The sequence below is a fragment of the Hyperolius riggenbachi genome, chromosome 5 (genome assembly GCF_040937935.1).
Source record: "Hyperolius riggenbachi isolate aHypRig1 chromosome 5, aHypRig1.pri, whole genome shotgun sequence".
NCBI classification, from domain to species: Eukaryota; Metazoa; Chordata; class Amphibia; order Anura; family Hyperoliidae; genus Hyperolius; species Hyperolius riggenbachi.
The window spans coordinates 76,279,545-76,291,116 of record NC_090650.1 but is presented as its reverse complement, the minus strand read 5'-3'; the positions used below and the strand labels follow the sequence as shown (position 1 = coordinate 76,291,116).

The window sequence follows — 11,572 nt, the reverse complement described above, 5'->3', positions numbered from 1 at the left end:
AAGAGTACACACAGAGCTCTAATGATTAGATGAGGAGAAATAACAGCTCATGGGTAACAGCAGTGCGGATTAAAAAGATGTGAAATTTAGTCTTGCAGATCGAGGAAAAGGGGGAGGAACGCATTCACAAAGTAAAAATGAGCAACTAAAGAAAGCTAAATGCTTCTATGCATGTTTGACAGGCAATCCAGGATAAACACATTATTAGCAAAAGCATTACTTTAAGTATTAGAGTTCTTTCATGCTGAGCAAGTTGTGTTTAGATGACACCACAGTGCAACGTAGCTGAGAAGTCACATCACGCAGTAGCATTGTGACCATGCAGTACAATGGAATGGAATTATGCCTCACTGCCGCTGTAAACGTAAGCATTACCTGATACTCCCTTACACCGCTATCAATGTGAAAGCCACATAGGAATACAGTATTGCCTTGCAACGCAATGGACGTGATGGACGCCGCTCAGGAGGTTTTGGAGCCTAGAGTCCCCCAGTATAATTTTAACTGATCCCATGCCTGTAAAAGCTTCAGCTAGCATTAGGCTGGCTAATACAGGTGGCCGGTATCCCCGCTATTGCTGGAAGCCGAATTATTGTTTTAAAAGCAACTTCAGCTCCCTCTTCTGACGGCGCTGAACTTACTCCCTGTGCCTGCTATAGCTGTAGTTCCTATGGTGGCGCCGGCTGCGCCCAAGTCTCCAGCGTGTTCGCTGGGCTGTGCATCACTGGAATTTGTTTACTTTGTGCTCCGAACAAAATATCGCAGGACGTGTACGGTTACGCTGCATTGAGATTCAAAATACATAGCTTTGTTAAAGAGAAAAAGCAGTATGACCGGCACTCAAAAATAGGGACTGGAAGCAGCACTGGATTCTGGTCACTAATATCACCGTGCTCACATCCATAAACCAAGGTAATACTTAAGAAGGAGAATGAAAGCAGATCTGGCACCGGCTGCAGTTAACCAATTTCCTTTAATCCAGTGGGTACAGCATACAGACAGGTAGTGAAAAGGTCGGCCTAACAGCCGTTTCGCAGGTCTCCCTGCTTCTTCAGAGGCACATAGATAGGGCACGTAAAAAGGCTCCCCCATATATATACATAGTTACTATAAACCTACCTCCCCTTCTGATTCCATAGCGCTAGTGGGAGACGCCTGCTGCGGCCGTTCGGGTCCGTCCCTTCCGGGAACGCCCCTCTGATGTCATACAGCCTATTAGGCGGCAGTTTCCTCACCAATCAGCGCTACACAAAGGCCGGTATGTTCTAGAGGCCCATGAAAATGTGAATTCCCCTTTAAGGTTTACTTGTATAAAGGCGGTGGACCAACCGAGGAGAGGGGGGGACTGGGAAAAACTACTTAGACAGGAAGAAGCTAAGTGGATATCTAGAACAAAGGCCTGCGGACGTCTGGGCCTTAATGAAAGGAATGAGCTTTACTGTTTTCTTGAAAAATATTGAGCATTTTGTCGTGTCTCTGATGCTACTGTATGGGATGTTTATCCCAACTTTTTTCCTAAACGAAAGTGTCTTGCCAAAATCCTTTTAGGAATGCCTCACTGTAATGTTTTTAATTTACCTTGATTGTTTGTAATTTTCATATTTATAATAATTATTTATTGTTGTGTTTTTTGTCCCTGTCTTTAGGGTACCAGAAGGCTCCCCTGTAATTGGGCATGAAGATATCTGAATGGACTCTGGTCGGTAAGCTGACCTACCAGCATCAATTCTATGCCTTGCTCTGAGAACTGTAGTTTGCTGAGTCTGAGATTAAGCGAAAGCTTATGGACATAACCTGTTCTTTATGGGATAATGGGACATACCGGACTGGGTGTTCCAGATAGGTCCTGATACATGTAAAATCATGTGCTATTCTTGCAAATTATAGAACTCATGGTAACTGTGGTGTAATAAAACAGAGGAAATGTTTTTTCATTTAAATAACTGTGCTTTTCCGTATTAGTGTAGTCGGAGGAATGATCTGACACCACGCTGTTTGGAAATGCGCCCAGCGTGGTCATCACTATGGTTACAACAGTTTTTTGTCCTCTGTGGCTTGCCGTCCCCCGCTGTGCGTCTATTGGCCGGCTGATACCGGCCTTTGTGTAGCGCTGATTGGTGAGGAAACTGCCGCCTAATAGGCTGTATGACATCAGAGGGGCGTTCCCGGAAGGGACGGACCCGAACGGCCGCGGCAGGCGTCTCCCACTAGCGCTATGGAATCAGAAGGGGAGGTAGGTTTATAGTACACTATGTATATATATGGGGGAGCCTTTTTACGTGCCCTATCTATGTGCCTCTGAAGAAGCAGGGAGACCTGCGAAACGGCTGTTAGGCCGACCTTTTCACTACCTGTCTGTATGCTGTACCCACTGGATCAAAATACATAGCGTGTCCCTCAGTTCAATGATGTACTGCAGCATGAGGGAAGGAAGAGCTTCCTGCCTGCAAATACATAACTAATCAGAGGTCATGGGCGTCCAATAGGGGACTGCAGATGGGAGGGCGACCCGCCACTCACTCTACCTTTTATGCAGAACATACACATTCATCACCGGTAATGGTAGGGATTAGATTGTGAGCTCCTTTGAGGGACAGTTAGTGACAAGATATATATATATATATATATATATATATATATACGTTGTACAGCGCTGCGTAATATGTCGGCGCTATATAAATACTAAATAATAATAATCACTGTCTCCACACCTTCCTTTTCACTCTGCAGTGTAAGCATGCACCATCGTTCCTGCCTCAGCAGAGCAGCTAATTTGTAAACACAGGATGTTAACCTTATGTCTGCTTCCATGTAAGCAGGAAGTAGACACTGCAGAGGTATTGGAGGATTTGTATCATCTGTAGCAGAGGGGAAGTTCTAGGTTCAGGCCCGCTTTAAGCATGGGGTTGTGCAATGAGGCCTCATGCACCCGACTGACACCCGACAGGTGATGAGGTTTTCAATCCAGATGTAAACTCCTCCAAGTTGGATAGGAATACCATGACAAAAGGCAATTTGAGGGGAGACTCCAGGGATGAGCAAGTGGTAGGAACTATGCCACTGCAACAAGGCTCCAGGCAGATAAATTATGCAAAGATTTCAATTTTCATAGACTAATGGCAAAAAAACAAACAAAACAAAAACATCTTTGTTTTATGGGTAACCAGTGAGAATGATGAATGGCACTCGATTCAAAGATACATTGTAGAATTATGCAAATTTATGTAGCTTGAAAATGGACCAATGGAATCCTACATCAGTTTTAATGGTTTATCTTCAAACTGCATTAGTGTGCATAATTATGCTTTTAAAAGCATCAGTTATGTGGCAAAGGCAGATAATTAGTTGTCGTCCTTGCAGGGATGTTCTATACTACACAACATGTGGTAAGCATACCCCAGGGAGTACTTACGCTGGGCTTGGGGGGGGGGGGGGATTTGAACTTTTCAATCCTAAAGATTACATCAGGTATAAACAAACCCAAGTATTTCAAGTTAATTCACCTTTTTGGGATGCCTCGGTACCTGAGAAATGGACAAAATTATTTTATACTTACCGGAAGCCTCTTCCAGCCCCCTGTAGTCAGTCTGATCCCTTGATGTTCTCCTGGTCCCCTCCGTTGTGCAACTGTCAGCCACGTAAACTCCACAGCATATGCAGTGGCCCGCAACCCAGCTGGATCACGGACTTCACAGCGGCGGAATGAAAGTACATTGAGGAAGCAGGCGGGCTGGAGGAAGCCCGAAGTAAAAATCTGTTACCCCCATTCACCTCAGGTTTACTTTAAAGGAAAGCTAAAGCAAGAGATATATGGAGGCTGCCATATTTATTTCCTTTAAAGCAATACCAGTTGCCTGGCTGTCCTGCTAATCCTCTGCCTCTAATACGTTTAGCCATAGCCCCTGAACAAGCATGCAGCAGATCAGGCGTTTCTGACAATGTCACATCTGACAGGATTAGCTCCATGCTGCAGCCAAACAAATCAGCAGGGCTGTCAGGCAACTGGTATTGTTATCAAGGAAAAAAAAACATGGCAGCCTGTATATCACTCTCACATCGGGTTCACTTTAAGGGCTAAAGCCTTTAATTTTCCAGATTTCGGCTATGATCGCTGTGCTCTTTTCCCAAAACTACAGGCTGTATAGAATATTTAAACACAATCTCTTACTACCTGGGCTTGCCTCAAGGTAAAAAAAATATACACTTTACACGCACATAACATACGACCAAAGTACATTTATTCGAAACTTTGGAAAATATCAATATAAAAATGAACTCTGGTTTAGAAATATAAAATAGTACAAAAGGTTTATTTTCCCAGTTATTTAACAAACTTAACCTCTTTGTTTGACAAAAATAGTTTAGGTACCTTCATTATTTTACATTACAAACAAAAAAAAGTGAAAGCATTTATTAGACATCAAAACAGCTTGTAAAAGCACACTATGGTACAAACAATCATTTATGTTAACAAAATACACATCCGAAGAAATGATGCACATAAATGTATTTCTTCCTCGTTCACGGCTGAACATTTGTCCAAAAATCTGTACATGAAAATACACAGGACCAACAGGCATAGCTCGCAACAGTCACAGCGACCACCAAGACTGCCAGCCAATCAGGGTAGAGGGCCTTGGGAGTCACGGAAGCCTTCATGTAAACTTATATGTGTGACAGTTAAGGAAATTGTGGAGAAAAAAAGAGAAAAAGAAAAACACACATGCCTAGTACACAAATAACTATGCTGTGTTCCTTCTCATCTTTCTCTGCCTGACAGAGTTAAACATTATGTATGTAAGTGGCAGTTCCTGTCTGTCAGACTACAGTGTGACCCTTACTGATAAAAAATTAAAACTATAAGGGTAGGAACACACTAGGCAGAATCGCATATGTGTGTTTTCCACTATATACTATGGAAAACGCATATGCAATTCTGCCTAGTGTGCTCTTACCCTAAAACACTTTCCTAGCAGAAAATGGCTCCTGAGAGCAGGAAAGAGATAAAAAGGGTCAATAGTTCATAGATTTTAGTTCAATGAATGTGTAATTGAGCAAAAACAATGAAACAGTAAAAACTTAAAAAGTAGATTTAAATATAAAATAAAACTGAAATATCTTAAAAAGTCATTTTTGGGAGGATAGATACAATTGTTTATTTCATTAGTTTATTTTCACCTTGAGTGTCCTTAAAGTCCCACTCTAAGTACAAAGGTTTTCTTATCCCTGGGTGAAATTCTCAGAGGGCTCTTTCACACTACAAGCTGTTCTGTCCGTTTTGACCAGGGGTCTCAAACTCGCGGCCCGAGGGCCATTTGCGGCCCTCGATACAATATTTTGTGGCCCTCGCTGGCAAAAGCTTCCTTATAGTTCGCTTCAGTACTCCCAAGTAATCCGCCGCATCCCCGCCGCTAAACGAGGGCTGCAGAGCCCCAAAATCGCCCGGGGGGCAATCCGCTGCCATTTCCTGGAAGGGGCAGAGCTTTCAGCTTCAGCTCTGCCCCTCCTGACGTCAATCGCCTCCTCTCCCCGCCCCTCTCTGTGAAGAAAGCGTGAGAGGGGCGGGCAGAGGCGGCGATGTGCTGCGATTGCGAAATTCCTTATGCGGCCCAGCCTCATCCTGACTTTGCCTCCTGCGGCCCCCAGGTAAATTGAGTTTGAGGCCCCTGGTTTTGACGAATCGCTCCTAGGATGCGGTAAGAAAGGTAACATGAAAGTCTATTGACCTTTCACATTAGACAAAGTGTTCCAGAGCGATACGTTGTAACACCTCTCTAAGATTTGTACTGTCCGGCACAAGCGTTTCCCTGTCAGGTGAATTAGAACTAGCGCCGCAACTTCCCAGCTTCATGCCATGATTCATAATGCGTGCATGAAATCAAGTTTGTGCAAATGTTGGCTAGTGTAAAAAAAAAAATTAAAAAAAATAAAGGCCCCGAGAGACTATATTTTTGCCTTCCCTCTTGCTTGCCATCAGAAGAATGATGCAATCCAAGCAGCAGCCCCACCGTGCCTAAAATGAACTACCTGCACATAGCTGCACCTGATTATGTGGTAAAAAGTATAAATACAGGATTTTTAACTACAGAATTTTACAAGCAAAGGAGTGTGTGTAGTAGACAGCACTCTTGCTGAGCTTGAGTCCCTCGTTTAAATCTGGGCCAGGAGACCACTTGCTTGGAGTTTGTATGCTCTACCAACACTTGTGTGAGTTTCCCCTGGGTGATCTAGTTTACTCAAACATGCCAAAAAACATGTTATAGAACAACTGAAGTGGGAAGAATATGGAAGCTGCCATATTTAATTACTTTTAAATAATAAAAGTTGCTTGGAAGTTCTGCTGATCTGTTTGGCTGCAGTGGTGTCTGAATCACACCACTAAAACATGCAGCTAATCTTGCCAGATCTGACAATGTCAGAAACACCTGATCTGCTGCATGCTTGTTCAGGGTCTGGCTAGAAGTATTAGAGGCACATGATCAGCAGGATAGCTAGTCAATTGGTATTGCTTAAAAGGAAATAAATATGTCAGCATCCATATCCCCCCCCCCCCCCCCCCCTAATTAGCCTTAGACTATGATAGGGACATACGACTAAGGTAAGAATTAGATTGTAAGCTCCTCTGAGGGGACAGTCACATGACTATGTAGAGTGCTTTGCTCTGTCAGCACTATATAAATACACATTAATAACTTGAACACTGATTACTGAGCTATTAGATGTTCCATATAGATCTGCGCCGGGATTTTAATACATGTGGCAACATGGTGACTTAACAGCTAGTGGTCCCAGGTTTGTTTCCTAAATTAGTCCACCTTCCACATAAAAATGCATACAATAGTACATTTGTATTTCTTAACAATACTGTACACACTTTGTGCACTGCAGGTCTGTACTTTTTGCAATGTATTGAAAATCACCTGGCTGGCTGACTCCTGTAGTCCTAGTCTCTGTTGAGATGACAGGAAGCTCTTCAAGCTACTCTCCCCCCTCATCACAAACAAACACGATCACTTGACCCTTCCCACCACCTTCCTGGGCCTGTAAGAGATGAACTCTTTGTGGCCAGTTTTACAGCATCTCATAATAAAATAAAAATGTGTTTCTGCAGTGTTGGCTACAAAGTGCTAATCCCTCCGGAGCATAGAAGCGTGGATGGACAGTAACTGCTACTCTCTGGCTGAGAACTCTTACTCTGCTACCAGTTCCATGATTGAAAGAGGGATCTATGGGTCACATGACTGACTACACCAAAGGGAATTTCTATGCAATGGATGTATAATCCATGTAAATAGTGTGAGTAATGTCATAGGCCCTATTTAGCTTTATTTACAATTTATTGCAATTCAGCTTTATGTGAGCAAGTACGATTCCCCCATGATACACAGTGGCTATGTGTTATCTGGGTGCTCTGTATACTTAAGACAGTCCCGCCTTCTAGAATAATGTACTCCTGCACCAGGATCTGCTGTGCTTTATGCCCGACACAAATGCTAACCAAGTTGTGATTTATTGTTTACAGATGACCAGGTCAGGGACACTAACTCTTTGTGTTAGAATACATTATGATAGCTGCAATTGTAGTCATTCACCCCTCTGGCCAGGCTACACCATATAAGGTGAAGGCCACACCCCCTTTTCTGGAGGCTGGGTTACCTTCTCCACAGCCCAGCCTCCAAGTGAGATTTCCTCTCTCATTAACATTTCTGTGTTTTTCTCAGTTACTTGTATTACATCAGCAATAGATGCTGGCTATGCCTTTTATTACATGTGCATAAGATGCAAACCAAATGCACGGTCAATATTTAACCCTTAGACTGATGCAAACATATCCTTTAAAACTTTCGGGGGGGGGGGGGGGGGGGCAATTTGCATGCTAGTTGAGAAACGTTCTATATAATGTTCTGCCACCTGGAAGGTCTATCCAGCCCTAAGCATACCCTTATCTGGACCACCTGATGAGGACTGCCCCAAAAATGCACGTTTTGCCGTTACAAAAGGATATGATTCGTAATCCAAGGTTTGTGTGAGGACGCCAGTCAGGACAAACTCTGCATTATGGACATCTGAAATAAAAATAAAAGAACAAACATACACATAAGCACAAAGATCACCAATTCTTGAAATCTCATATGAAAAAAATGAAGGGAATGCAGTACGAGGATAATTACCTATACTGCCTGCAAAATACTCTCTGCACAGATGGAGATCGTTTTCACATGATATCAGGATAATCTCCGCCAAACTCTACAAAAAAATACAACAAGGAACAGGATGATAAAATAGACATCAACAGTGGATCAAGGTAAAGCTAATACCAGGTTTCAACTGTAATATAAAAGAGCCACCATTCCACCAGACCTCACTGTGGCTTTGCGTGGGCGATTACAGTATGTAGCGCTGGAAATGCAGGTCTGCATTATTTGTCATGTGACTAATGGTATGTATACACTCGCGATAACGATCGTTTACAAGGAACGATAATTACCAGACAAACAATATTGGAACGATTGGAATGCAGCGATGGGATGCAGCAATCATACACATTTTAACGATCGTTCTCCCAGAAAAGAACGATCAGGGGGAAATGTTGCATACATATTTAAATAAAAAAAAAACAAACAAACATGGGGTTACAATGGATAAGAATATATGATAGTTAACTTGAAAACAAAGTGTGTTTTTAAATTTATAAATGTAAATCTTTAAGGGCCTTGCTACACAGGAAGTACGGAAGCTGGGCACAACCAAACGCAGGCGAATTGGCCCTTGTAACAATCGTGCTCGGCAGATAACTATACACACTATAGTTTTATAACGATTGTCGTTCAATATGATCCGTCCTGTTGGATTTTCTCATCGTGCCGATATCGTTCGTTCGACGTTGCACTTAATGATCGTTAGGTAAAGTTCTTTACCCGATTGTCGGCAGACAGATAGTTAAGCTGCTGTTTCAAACGACCATAGTCGCAAGTGTGTACGTACCATTAGGATGCTTAATGATATGAAAATTTTTCCCTGCATTCATATTTTATTTAAATTATAAGCAGCTTGGAATTAGACCAATCAGAATAACCTGTCAATTATTTGCATTTCATTGATGATGCCTACATGTGACCTCTCTCATATGATTATCATGCAGGCCCCCCACAACAAGTCTTAAATCAAAGTAGGCTGGATTGCTTATTTTTAAAATACACAAATAAGACATAAAAGGAAGTTACTAAATCATGCAACAAGCAGTGCAAAGGCACATTGAAGTCAGGTGACCTGACCTGCATATTATGAGACAAAGTGGGTTTATACTCCCAAAACTAACAATTCAGTAACTACTCATAGTTATATAACATTTGAAAGCATTCCCAAGTATTCCCTGTGTGTGAAATCATTTAATTTTCACTGCAGAGAGTAGGAAAAGCTTGCTCATCTCTGGTCATCGGGCAAAGGCATGAATGTCACAGTGCTCGTATCTTCACTCTGACCCCTCCCTCTGCTGAAGTGACTCAGTTGCTGCCATGGAGATGTGTCTATTTAGCAGTGGGAGGCAGAGTAAAAATACTCTTCCTCACCACTCAGCCAGCAATGAATACATTTGCGAAGACTAGAGATAAGAGTCTGCTGCTCACTGCAGTGGAAAACACCCAGGGAATGCTTTCAAACGTGCATGTGGGTGCACTCCTACGGCACGCATGCACTTTGGCGGAATAGCTGTACTTTTATTAATTCCCAATTTGCACTAACAGTGCACAAAAAGGACATTTATAAATATTTTGCAAGTGGTTATATACAGGTTTAATATGAATTTTACAAAAGTGGTTCTAAAAGTGAATGAAGTATCCCCTTGTCTGTAATTTGTTTTGAAGATGCAGGCAAAACCAGACTAAGGAACACTATCAAACCAAGTGTTCTTAAAGGGCAATGTACAAATGTCTAAGTAGCTGTGTAAACATTTTCCTACTTTTCATGTTCAATATCAGAGGAAAATGCTGTAATTCATTGTGTATAGATTTTAGCTTCATTTGGAATTTCTCTGCAGTCTGACATGCTAAGAACAGTGTAATATTGAAGCATAGTTATAATGCCTCTGGTGTCAGGTTTCACATACTATTACAAATATTTATGTTGCACATAAGATACATTTCCTTTACTTTCTGCAGAGAGCTCTCTCTCACACACAGAGCTAAAAGATGTACTGTGAGGGAATCCCCCTCCTCATGGTTCACTGGGCAGTCAGAATCAGCGTCATGGAAGTGTGAAAGGAATTTGATAGCAGTAAAAGAGATTAGCAGTCAAATGTATACACCCTTACAGCACTTCCCAAATAATATCTCAATTGAAAAAATCATGTTAATCGATCGTGTTCCTTTAAAAAAATTTATGGTCAGTTGGCCGCATATAAAGAACATTACATAAGGGAAAATTCTTGAATAAAATAAAAAAGGGTTCCATCCTGAATCTCACTTACTTTATTTTGCTTGTGTTCCATAATTTTACGGAAAGAGGGTGGTTTGGTTAAGATTTTGCCACCAGCGCACTCTACAATGGACTTCATTGTTGACAAGCTGGGGCAGATTCCTGGAGTTATGTAGAAATATTTCCCCTACAGAAAAAAAAGTATATGTCCATAAGCATCAAAAAGTTAATATACCTTTACTGCACACATTTTTCCAAACAGTCTTTCCTAAACCAATTCAGCTGGCTATTGAGAATCATTCCTTCCAACTATTTGTGCAAGAATTACAAGTCAAGGGGCAGCCACTCTCACTAATTCAGCTCATTCTAGCTTTGGTCATGTGATTAATCTTTAAATGGCCTTGATTTATTAAAAATAAAAAAAGTACTGTAGTGTCCGTTCTACTAAGCATCTAGTGACAGCTTTAGATCTACATGTAGTGCTAAGCAGGGCTGTGGAGTCCGAGCAATTTTGAGTGCTTGGATTCGGAGGTTTCATAAACTGACGGATGATTTTTGTTCAGACTCCACAGCCCTGATGCTAAGCATCAACTTGCTGCTATTAGGTCAGAGACAGAATGGACTAGGTACAGTTTGATCCATTAGTAAGAAAGCTCACCTTGAAAAGTGGAGTCACCCGGGCTCTTTTCAGGGACTCTTCGAGGCTAAAGCAAAACAGAACCTCAGCTTCAGCATCCCGAAGAATGTAGCTTTGCTCATCTGAGGGGAGAAAAATGAAACTTTAAATTAAGCATTTCTGTTTTTTTCTTAGTTACAAGGATTACATCGGCATTAGATGCTGGCTATGCCTTTCATTACATGTGCATAAGATGCAACCTAAATGCATGGTCATTACTTAACCCTTAGCCTACCACGGCCATCTATAGGTGTTGTGTGTTTTGGCATCCATACGCCACTGACAAGTAAATGCATTTTAGTGCAAAACTACTTTTGCTTACAGCAGACATCTACATGTGCTTCTTAATGTTCCCTTGCCACCGGCATCTAAAAAGAGTTTATTACAAAGTTTTGGGTCAGTGCCAAACACACAGAACATTTATATCATGCTTTTCTCTTGGCGGACTCATAGCTTCAGGGCTGCAGCCACTCAAGGCGTGCT

At 41.9% G+C, this 11,572-nt stretch overlaps 1 protein-coding gene across 1 annotated transcript in view; it reads right to left on the bottom strand.

Annotated features, from left to right (window-relative positions):
* Window positions 1-4,444: 4,444 nt before the first annotated feature.
* PAXIP1 (PAX interacting protein 1) overlaps window positions 4,445-11,572 on the bottom strand; it is a 77,811-nt gene continuing 70,683 nt past the window's right edge. The window contains exons 17-21 of the mRNA XM_068235886.1: window positions 11,072-11,172; window positions 10,466-10,600; window positions 8,172-8,247; window positions 8,007-8,066; window positions 4,445-4,672 (exon numbers count right to left, since the gene is read on the bottom strand). Of these exons, the coding sequence (XP_068091987.1) occupies window positions 4,656-4,672; window positions 8,007-8,066; window positions 8,172-8,247; window positions 10,466-10,600; window positions 11,072-11,172 (389 nt within the window). The 3' untranslated portion in view covers window positions 4,445-4,655. The remainder of the gene's footprint in view (window positions 4,673-8,006; window positions 8,067-8,171; window positions 8,248-10,465; window positions 10,601-11,071; window positions 11,173-11,572) is intronic.